General features: G+C 45.5%; 1 protein-coding gene across 2 annotated transcripts in view; it reads right to left on the reverse strand.

Moving 5' to 3' along the window:
• The window catches only part of LOC118365792 (collagen alpha-1(XI) chain-like), an 82,433-nt gene that overhangs the window by 39,916 nt on the left and 31,420 nt on the right, over nucleotides 1-11,097 (reverse strand). Inside the window, exons 6-17 of one of the 2 annotated variants that reach the window (XM_052491034.1) lie at nucleotides 10,442-10,834; nucleotides 9,378-9,497; nucleotides 9,013-9,132; nucleotides 8,806-8,859; nucleotides 8,553-8,594; nucleotides 7,810-7,872; nucleotides 4,696-4,770; nucleotides 3,919-4,002; nucleotides 3,750-3,806; nucleotides 3,464-3,517; nucleotides 1,271-1,324; nucleotides 951-1,004 (exon numbers count right to left, since the gene is read on the reverse strand). In XM_052491034.1, the coding sequence (XP_052346994.1) occupies nucleotides 951-1,004; nucleotides 1,271-1,324; nucleotides 3,464-3,517; nucleotides 3,750-3,806; nucleotides 3,919-4,002; nucleotides 4,696-4,770; nucleotides 7,810-7,872; nucleotides 8,553-8,594; nucleotides 8,806-8,859; nucleotides 9,013-9,132; nucleotides 9,378-9,497; nucleotides 10,442-10,834 (1,170 nt within the window). The remainder of the gene's footprint in view (nucleotides 1-950; nucleotides 1,005-1,270; nucleotides 1,325-3,463; nucleotides 3,518-3,749; nucleotides 3,807-3,918; nucleotides 4,003-4,695; nucleotides 4,771-7,809; nucleotides 7,873-8,552; nucleotides 8,595-8,805; nucleotides 8,860-9,012; nucleotides 9,133-9,377; nucleotides 9,498-10,441; nucleotides 10,835-11,097) is intronic. The other variant, XM_052491035.1, reaches the window with a different exon arrangement.

Consider the following 11,097-nt stretch of genomic DNA (forward strand, 5'->3'; position numbering starts at 1 on the left):
ACAGTACACTACACACAAACAAACGATCCACTGTGCAGGTACAGTACACTACACACAAACAAACTATCCACTGTGCAGGTACAGTACACTACACACAAACAAACTATCCACTCTGCAGGTACAGTACACTACACACAAACAAACTATCCACTCTGCAGGTACAGTACACTACACACAAACAAACGATCCACTGTGCAGGTACAGTACACTACACACAAACAAACTATCCACTGTGCAGGTACAGTACACTACACACAAACAAACTATCCACTCTGCAGGTACAGTACACTACACACAAACAAACTATCCACTGTGCAGGTACAGTACACTACACACAAACAAACTATCCACTCTGCAGGTACAGTACACTACACACAAACAAACTATCCACTGTGCAGGTACAGTACACTACACACAAACAAACTATCCACTCTGCAGGTACAGTACACTACACACAAACAAACTATCCACTGTGCAGGTACAGTACACTACACACAAACAAACTATCCACTGTGCAGGTACAGTACACTACACACAAACAAACTATCCACTGTGCAGGTACAGTACACTACACACAAACAAACTATCCACTCTGCAGGTACAGTACACTACACACAAACAAACTATCCACTGTGCAGGTACAGTACACTACACACAAACAAACTATCCACTGTGCAGGTACAGTACACTACACACAAACAAACTATCCACTGTGCAGGTACAGTACACTACACACAAACAAACTATCCACTCTGCAGGTACAGTACACTACACACAAACAAACTATCCACTCTGCAGGTACAGTACACTACACACAAACAAACTATCCACTCTGCAGGTACAGTACACTACACACAAACACACTTGAGCTGCGGAGGTTCTGCCTTAACACAATTTACTCTGATTTTCACCCACTGCACTGTGATGAAATGTGATTTTAGGAAGCTTACTTTCCCCCCCGTCTCCCCCGGTGCTCCACGCCCTCCATCCGTTCCGGCCCGGCCCTAGGAGAGGACACACATACAGAGTAACACAGCCATCTGCCAGGGACACAGCACACCCTAACACTTATAACCTACACACTACCACTGACACTACTGTCAATGAATGGACAGGCCAGGCGAGAGAGAAAAGACGTGTTGTAGTAACAGTTGGTTGTATCTGATCAAAGAGCACAACAACAGGTCAGAACATTTGTATAGAGTTACAGTCCACGGTTGGGTATCTGGAGCATGACGACAATGTCACACAGCTCACTAAGAAGTCTCACCCTCTTTCCTAACTTCCCGTTGAGTCCTGCAGGACCTGGGGTACCATGGGGACCCTGAGAAAGAATAGACAGAGAGAGAGAGAGGGGGGAGGAGGAGGAGAGAGAGAATAGACATAGCGAGGGGAGGAGTAGGATGAGAGAGAGAGAATAGACAGAGAGGGGGAAGGAGGAGGAGGAGAAAGAGAATAGACAGAGAGGGGGAGGAGGAGGCGAGAGAGAGAATAGACAGAGAGAGGGGAGGAGGAGGAGAGAGAGAGAATAGAAAGAGAGAGGGGGATGAGGAGGAGAGAGAGAGAATAGTCAGAGAGAGGGGGAGGAGGAGAGAGAGAGAATAGACAGAGAGGGGGAAGGGGGAGGAGGAGAAAGAGAATAGACAGAGAGAGGGGGAGGAGGAGGCGAGAGAGAGAATAGACAGAGAGAGGGGAGGAGGAGGAGAGAGAGAATAGAAAGAGAGAGGGGGATGAGGAGGAGAGAGAGAATAGACAGAGAGAGGGGGAGGAGGAGGAGAGAGAGAATAGACAGAGAGAGGGGAGGAGGAGGAGAGAGAGAGAATAGACAGAGAGAGGGGGGAGGAGGAGGAGAGCGAGAGAATAGACAGAGAAAGGGGGAGGAGGAGGAGAGAGAGAGAATAGACAGAGAGAGGGGGAGGAGGAGGAGGAGGAGGAGGAGGAGGAGGAGGAGGAGGAGGAGGAGGAGGAGGAGGAGGAGGAGGAGGAGGAGGAGAGATAATAGACATAGCGAGGGGCGGAGGAGGATGAGAATAGACAGAGAGAGGGAGGAGGGGGAGAGAGAGAATAGACAGAGAGAGGGAGGGGGAGGAGGAGAGAGAGAAAGAATAGAGGAGGAGGAGGAGAGAGAATAGACAGAGAGAGGGAGGGTGAGAGAGAATAGACAAAGAGAGGGGGAGGAGGAGAGAGAGAGAGAGAGAGAGAGAGAGAGAGAGAGAGAGAGAGAGAGAGAGAGAGAGAGAGAGAGAGAGAGAGAGAGAGGAGGAGAGAGAAAGATAGACAGAGAGAGGGGGAGAGAAGGAGGAGAGAGATGAAGAGGGTGGGGGAGGACAGAGAGAGGGACAGAGAGAGGGGCAGGAGGAGGAGAGAGAAAGATAGACAGTTAGAGGGGGAGGAGGAGAGAGAAATATAGACAGGGATAGGGAGAGTAGGAGAAGGGGAGAGAATAGACAGAGAGAGGGGGAGGAGGAGAGAGAAAGACATACAGAGAGAGGGGGAGAGGAGGAGAGAGATGAAGAGGGAGGGGGAGGACAGAGAGAGGGACAGAGAGAGGGGGAGGAGGAGGAGAGAGAAAGATAGACAGTTAGAGGGGGAGGAGGAGAGAGAAAGATAGACAGGGAGAGGAGGAGGAGGAGAAGGGGAGAGAATAGACAGAGAGAGGGGAGGAGGAGAGAGAAAGATAGACAGAGAGAGGGGGAGGAAGAGAGAGAAAGATAGGCAGGGAGAGGGGGAGGAGGAGAAGGGGAGAGAATAGACAGAGAGAGGGGGAGGAGGAGAGAGAAAGATAGACAGAGAGAGGGGGAGGAGGAGAGAGAAAGATAGACAGGGAGAGGGGGAGGACAGAGAGAGGGACAGGGAGAGAAAGATAGACAGAGAGAGGGGGAGGACAGAGAGAGGGACAGAGAGAGAAAGATAGACAGAGAGAGAGAGGGGTAGGAGGAGAGAGAAAGATAGACAGAGAGAGGGGGAGGAGGAGAGAGAAAGATAGACAGAGAGAGGGGGAGGAGGAGAGAGAAAGATAGACAGGGAGAGGGGGAGGAGGAGAAGGGGAGAGAATAGACAGAGAGAGGGAGAGGAGGAGAGAGAAAGATAGACAGAGAGAGGGGGAGGACAGAGAGAGGGACAGAGAGAGAAAGATAGACAGAGAGAGGGGGAGGAAGAGAGAGAAAGATAGACAGGGACAGGGGGAGGAAGAGAGAGAAAGATAGACAGAGAGAGGGAGAGGAGGAGAGAGAAAGATAGACAGAGAGAGGGGGAGGAGGAGAGAGAAAGATAGACAGAGAGAGGGGGAGGAGGAGAGAGAAAGTTAGACAGAGAGAGGGGGAGGACAGAGAGAGGGGGAGGACAGAGAGAGGGGGAGGACAGAGAGAGGGACAGAGAGAGAGTGAGACCAGCAGGATACATCAAAATCTAAATGGACCTTGGCTGCTCTGTGGTAGCAAGTCAAAATAGAATATCCTCTTACCCTGGGGCCATGATCTCCAGCGTCACCTTTAAGTCCAGAGGGACCAGTAAGACCCTAAACACCGAGATGAAAGACAGTCAAACCAAACAAGGACATATAAAGAAAATCCTGTTAGGTCACATTAGTGATGATCAGACTGCTGAGTGTTTGTGCATGGAGACAAAATGGGCTGTGGTCAATGTGGTTGTGGTGGACTGTGGATATGGGAGTATCTGCCAGGTGTAGATAGATAATAAGGTAGAATTTAAGATTGTGGCCTTTGGTTTGAACTAGGTGGGTATCCTACCAGTGGGCCGGGTCGCCCTGTAAGACCCAGTGGACCTGGGGGTCCCTTCAACGACATCTGGAATAAACAAGGGTAAGAAGGACATGGTTAGATAAGTTAAGGCTAATTTGTAATGTAAAAGCAGTAATGATGTTCCAGGTTATAGTTGTAGTGGACAGGTGGACGTTACCTTGGTCTGCTGCAGGATGGCCTGAGCCTGGGCCTCCTGGGCCGACACCACAGGCCCCTTCTGAGAATCACCACCATGTTGGAACTACATGAGAAAGGGGTAGAGTGATCAACCTAAATACACACAGTATAAGTCTATGGGAATACACGATGTAGATTTAACCTGGCCTCATCAGCATTCAATCTCACAGCTCCACCTAGTGGCTCAGAGCTGTCACTGCCCTCCCTCAGGACAGCTTCACATGTGGGGAATCCCCTAACCACCCCCCACACCCCTACCAACTCCCTCGGAGGGCTCTCCCTGGGCACACTCTTGACCTGAATGATGCAACTCATGTTTCACTTTGAAATAATAAAACAGCATGAAATTCAAATGAACAAATCCCTCCTGTCGTTTTACAAGATATAAACCTCAGTAAGAGTTCAATCAGATGCATGTGGCATATAATCGGGCACATCTCTTTCGTATGAAATTGCACATGCTACAAAAATATTTCAGTGCGTGTCAGGATAGTAAAGCCTGCAGCCCTGAAGCCTGCAGCCCTGAAGCCTGCAGCCCTGCGATCTGAGGGTCTAATTAGCCCCTACACCTTCGATCATTTTCTCTCCCTCAGCTATTGGACACTTGTTCAAATGGGGGAGGCGCGCGTGAATGCTCAAATTGTGGGCAGAGGGGAAGGGAGTGATTTGGGATTCAGCCATAGTCAATGGGAACTGAAAATGAGAGTGTGTTCAGCTGAAGGAAGTTTAAATAATGAGAGTTTTATCTCATTCTTACTGGTAACATCAGCATTGTTCCTGGAGGACCAGGTACCCCATCCACCCCAGCTAAACCAGGACGTCCTGGAGGACCCTGAGAGAGACAAAGGGAGAGAGAGGGAGGGAGGAGGATACTAGTCATGACTGTATGAGGGTTTGTACAGTGAACAACACAAGTATGTACAATACAGGCCTGTAAACACAAGTATGTACAATACAGGCCTGTAAACACAAGTATGTACAATACAGACCTGTAAACACAAGTATGTACATTATAGGCCTATAAACACAAGTATGTACATTATAGGCCTGTAAACACAAGTATGTACAGTACAGGCCTGTAAACACAAGTATGTACATTATAGGCCTGTAAACACAAATATGTACAGTACAGGCCTGTAAACACAAGTATGTACAATACAGGGCTGTAAACACAAGTATGTACAATACAGGGCTGTAAACACAAGTATGTTCAGTACAGGCCTGTAAATACAAGTATGTACAGTACAGGCCTGTAAACACAAGTATGTACATTATAGGCCTGTAAACACAAAAGTATGTACAGCACAGGCCTGTAAACACAAGTATGTACATTATAGGCCTGTAAACACAAACATGTACAGTACAGGGCTGTAAACACAAGTATGTGCAATACAGGGCTGTAAACACAAGTATGTACAATGCAGGGCTGTAAACACAAGTATGTTCAGTACAAGGCTGTAAACACAAGTATGTGCATTATAGGCCTATAAACACAAGTATGTACAGTACAGGCCTGTAAACACAAGTATGTACAATACAAGGCTGTAAACACAAGTATGTACAATACAAGGCTGTAAACACAAGTATGTACAGTACAGGCCTGTAAACACAAGTATGTACAGTACAGGCCTGTAAACACAAGTATGTACAATACAGGGCTGTAAACACGAGTATGTGCATTATAGGCCTATAAACACAAGTATGTACATTATAGGCCTATAAACACAAGTATGTACAGTACAGGCCTGTAAACACAAGTATGTACAATACAGGGCTGTAAACACAAGTATGTGCATTATAGGCCTATAAACACAATTATGTACAGTACAGGCCTGTAAACACAAGTATGTACAATACAGGCCTGTAAACACAAGTATGTACAATACAGGGCTGTAAACACAAGTATGTGCATTATAGGCCTATAAACACAAGTATGTACAGTACAGGCCTGTAAACACAAGTATGTACAATACAGGCCTGTAAACACATGTATGTACAGTACAGGCCTGTAAACACAAGTATGTACAGTACAGGCCTGTAAACACACGTATGTACAGTACAGGCCTGTAAACACAAGTATGTACAGTACAGGCCTGTAAACACACGTATGTACAATACAGGGCTGTAAACACAAGTATGTACAGTACAGGCCTGTAAACACAAGTATGTACAGTACAGGCCTGTAAACACAAGTATGTACAGTACAGGCCTGTAAACACAAGTATGTACAATACAGGCCTGTAAACACAAGTATGTACAGTACAGGCCTGTAAACACAAGTATGTACAATACAGGGCTGTAAACACAAGTATGTACAGTACAGGCCTGTAAACACACGTATGTACAATACAGGGCTGTAAACACAAGTATGTACAGTACAGGCCTGTAAACACAAGTATGTACAGTACAGGCCTGTAAACACAAGTACAGGCCTGTATGTACAGTACAGGCCTGTAAACACACGTATGTACAATACAGGCCTGTAAACACATGTACAGTACAGGCCTGTACATATGTACAGGCCTGTAAACACAAGTATGTACAGTACAGGCCTGTAAACACAGGCCTGTAAACACAAGTATGTACAGTACAGGCCTGTAAACACACGTATGTACAATACAGGCCTGTAAACAAACACAGTACAGGCCTGTAAACACAAGTATGTACAGTACAGGCCTGTAAACACACGTATGTACAATACAGGCCTGTAAACACAAGTATGTACAGTACAGGCCTGTAAACACACGTATGTACAATACAGGGCTGTAAACACAAGTATGTACAGTACAGGCCTGTAAACACACGTATGTACAATACAGGGCTGTAAACACAAGTATGTACAGTGGGAGTGTTCCAATGTGGATATAAGTCTAAACACATGAGAATGATCCCTAAAATCCAATCTCTGTTAAAACAACCTCTGCTTCAGTTCCAGAGGGAATGTCACTCACTCTTTGTTTCATATCAATTAGCTTTGTCTCTAGAGATGAGGGGAAACAGTTTATGGTTTTCCGCTTGATGCCCCTATCAGAGGCCTAATGTACCCATAAGCACCTCATAAAGAATTAGAGATAGTCCCAAACTGACAATCACCTAGACTCAATAGGAACCTTTATTGCCGTATCTGTCACACTGAGAATACTGTTGTATACTGTAAGGCATAACAAACAATGAAGATGAAATATTGTAGATAGGCAGGATAATGGAACACTGTTTATACATTTGCTTCTGATCTGCTTTGAAAGAAGAAAGAATTTGTTTGATGATCTGATTTGATGTGTTTGATTTGAGGTGAAACCTAGAAGACCTCCATGTTTTTCAACTACAACAACATCATTAAAAATCCTTTAGATCACTAGAGATGACTGAGCATCTGTTGGTTTGTGTCTGTGGGAGCGAGGCGGTTTTCAGGGAGGGAACACAAACACACAAAGGCATGCACATACACACACACAGTCCAACAGAGAGAATTAGGTCGAACCCACACATGAGTCATCACCAGTCCTTTAGTCCCTTAAGCCCAGGAAGGTTACGGTCAAGACCACAGTGAGGTCACAGCATACCTGACCTGTTTGTGTAGGCTGTGGTCAATCTGTGGTTACGGTCAAACCCAGAGGACAGCCCCTGTGGACCCTGACTATGGTCATACTGTCCCAGAGGACAGTCCCTGTAGACCCTGACTGTGGTCACACTGTCCCAGAGGACAGTCCCTGTGGACCCTAACTGTGGACAGTCCCTGTGGACAGTCCCTGTGGACCCTGACTGGGGTCATACTGTCCCAGAGGACAGTCCCTGTGGTCCCTAACTGTGGTCATACTGTCCCAGAGGACAGTCCACTATGGGTCAATATTCCACGGGTGTGGATACTCACCAAATCACCTGGGTCTCCACTGGGTCCTCGGGGGCCCATTGGTCCTGGTCCACCTGGAATACCCTGGAGAATAAACACACAGTCAATCAGCACTGGTCCATAGTATCAATATGGGCAATACAATGGAGTAATAGCTATCAATGTGGTTTCAATGTAGTTTCAATGTAATATCAATGTAGTATCAATGTAATATCAATGTAATATCAATGTAGTATCAATGTAATATCAATGTAATATCAATGTAGTATCAATGTAGTATCAATGTAGTATCAATGTAGTTTCAATGTAGTTTCAATGTAGTTTCAATGTAGTATGCATGTAGTTTCAATGTAGTTTCAATGTAATATCAATGTAGTATCAATGTAGTATCAATGTAGTTTAAATGTAGTATCAATGTAGTTTCAATGTAGTATGAATGTAGTTTCAATGTAGTAACACTGTGGGCAATACAATGGAGTAATAGTTATGAATGTAGTATCAATGTAGGATCAATGTAGGATCAATGTAATATCAATGTACTATCAATGTAGTTTCAATGTAGTATCAATGTAGTAACACTGTGGGCAATACAATGGAGTAATAGTTATGAATGTAGTATCAATGTAGGATCAATGTAGGATCAATGTAGTTTCAATGTAGTATCAATGTAGTTTCAATGTAGTATCAATGTAGTTTCAATGTAGTTTCAATGTAGTATCAATATAATATGATGTAGTGGTAATGACTTGGAGCAGGGGTTTTACCTCCTGTCCTGGGGGGCCGACTGCTCCCTCCACCAGTGTACCCTGCACAACATCACAGAGATATGCCAATGAGATATAAACACATTCAGTACATACCAGAGATATTTCAACATAAATACTCCATATCGTCTTTATATAGTCATAAAGATTACATGAACAAAACACCGACTTGAAAGAAAAATCCTAAAATAAAATCTTAAGGGCCTAAAATGGATTTCCATGAGCAATATTATGTCTGAATACTCAAGCTCACCGGTTCAACGATGGCAGGCTCTCCCTTCTCTCCTTTCAGTGCTCTGCCACTGGCCTGAGGCACAGACAGACACAGACGGACAGACACATGAACAGACGTGTGAGGTGATTGATGACCTACTGTGTGTACAGCAGTTGTAGGTCATGTACAGCAGTCTCAGCAGTCTCTGAGTGAATACAGTTGAACTGAATGATTGATGAGTCCTACCTCTCCATCCCAGGTATCATCCCCCTCTCTCTCAGCAAAGCCATATCCGTCCTCGTACGTCTCATACTCTTCATACTCCTGGTTCTCTGTCTCGTTACTTATGTCCTCATACGCTACAGCCTACGAGTCCACACAACATGCCAGTAAACCACATGGTGCCATTGACCACATGACATTGACCACATGACATTGACCACATGACATTGACCACATGACATTGACCACATGACATGGACCACATGACATTGACCACATGACATTGACCACATGAAAAACTGAGCTGCTTACAGAACATGACGGTGGTGCTAAAACTGAGCTTCACCGTATGAACATATACAGTACATCCAAATCTCAATTCAACTGACCTCGTACTCGCTGATATTGGGACCCACTGTTACCATGGAGACGACGAGGTCATCGTACAGGTCGCCGTAGAAGTTGTCGTCAAACTCCTCCATCTGGGGCTTTTTGTCCAGCCTCTCCTCCTACACAACGCCAGAGCGTTTAAGGTCAGAACCATGGTAACAGAAACCACGGAGACACTGGGAAACAATATGGTCTGTCTGTCTGTCTGTCTGCCCAGTCCACTGAGTTTGCCCAGGGCTTCCATTTCACACAGCCTATCACAGCGTACAGTTTGCTAAGCTAGTTAGCAGCACAGGTGTTGGTTATGGGAATGGGCAGGTCATACATGTAGCAAGCCTCAGTGTGTGTTATTAAATCATTCTACAGTGATGGAATATTTCACAACCAGGTAGTGATGGCAGCATAACATGGACTGTGACAGCCATTACAGCCAGAGTAAGAAAATGAGCTAATTCAGCAAATGAGCAAAAGTAGCAAACGATAAGCTTTAGTTCAATCATGGAGACTTTTTTTTTTTACCAACATATTTGCTGACAAAACTACTTTTGAAAGACTGAATGCAACACAGGAGGCATACCGTTGTGGATACATGTATAGCTTAGGTCAAGGAGACATCACAGAAAAACTACAACACACAACACCTCATACATACCACTTACTCAGATATGTATGTCCAACTACAGGCACTACTAACGACAGAACTAGTGTTATCCACACAACTAGATTCCTATTAATGTCTTGCAACCCATAAGCAACTACTGCGAAAATTGAGTCACAGTTGTCTATGTGTCATAACACAGTGTAGAACACAGTCTAAATTCTAGATTGTCTGCATATTCTACTTAATCTAGATCTAGAGGGATGCAGGGATTCTCCGTGTTCCATTGTGAGTCCTGGAAGAGGAGGAGGTGATTAGGGTAGTGCTGGTTAGGTTAGAGGTCATAGTGAGGAGAGGAGGAGGTTGACAGAGGGTGTAGATGAGGCATTCTGGGAGAGTGGGTCAGTGCTCTGTTAGGGATGGGATGGAGGGGTAGGGGAGCTGCATTGTAACTTTTCAGTCTACCTCTTCAGTGACCTTTGACTCAGGCAGTGCACTGGACACCACGGAGGGGTCCTCAATGTCAGAGTCAGGCCTGTGTGTGGGCCTCTCTGGGATAATGGTGGTCTGGTCAGGGGCTGCAGATGGGGTGACAGCTTCAGGAGTGAACAGTTCCATCGTAGATGGCTTTTCAGTGGGATAGTAGGTTTCTTGAGATTGTTTTTCAGGCAAAACAGTGGACACCTGGATGAAACCCTCCTCCTCTGGGCCCGCCTCTCCTTCTTTTCTCTTCTTGCCCCTCCCCTTCTTGTCACGCTTCTTTTTGTCCTTTTTGCCTTTCCTGTCTTTTTTGGAGCGTTTCATTGGCTCCTCTGGCTCGTTGCTTTGTATCATGGGATCAGGTTTAAGTTGAGAGGTCTTTTATGAAAGGGGGGCAAGGGAGGAGGTGGGGCAGGAACAAGACAAACAACAACATGGTGAAATACCTGAAACATAACATGCCAGGAGAAGAGAGACACTATGCACACATCCAGTAGGGCCAGGCATAGATCAAGACCCCTGTTTATTTATCATTGTTTACCACTGGTCTGTCAACAGAGAGGACATACTTTCTCATGAGGTCAGGGGTCAGTGTGTTTATGACCCTGTTGGGCTGTTAAAATATGTAAACATAAATGTCA

Source organism: Oncorhynchus keta, chromosome 32 (genome assembly GCF_023373465.1).
Source record: "Oncorhynchus keta strain PuntledgeMale-10-30-2019 chromosome 32, Oket_V2, whole genome shotgun sequence".
NCBI classification, from domain to species: Eukaryota; Metazoa; Chordata; class Actinopteri; order Salmoniformes; family Salmonidae; genus Oncorhynchus; species Oncorhynchus keta.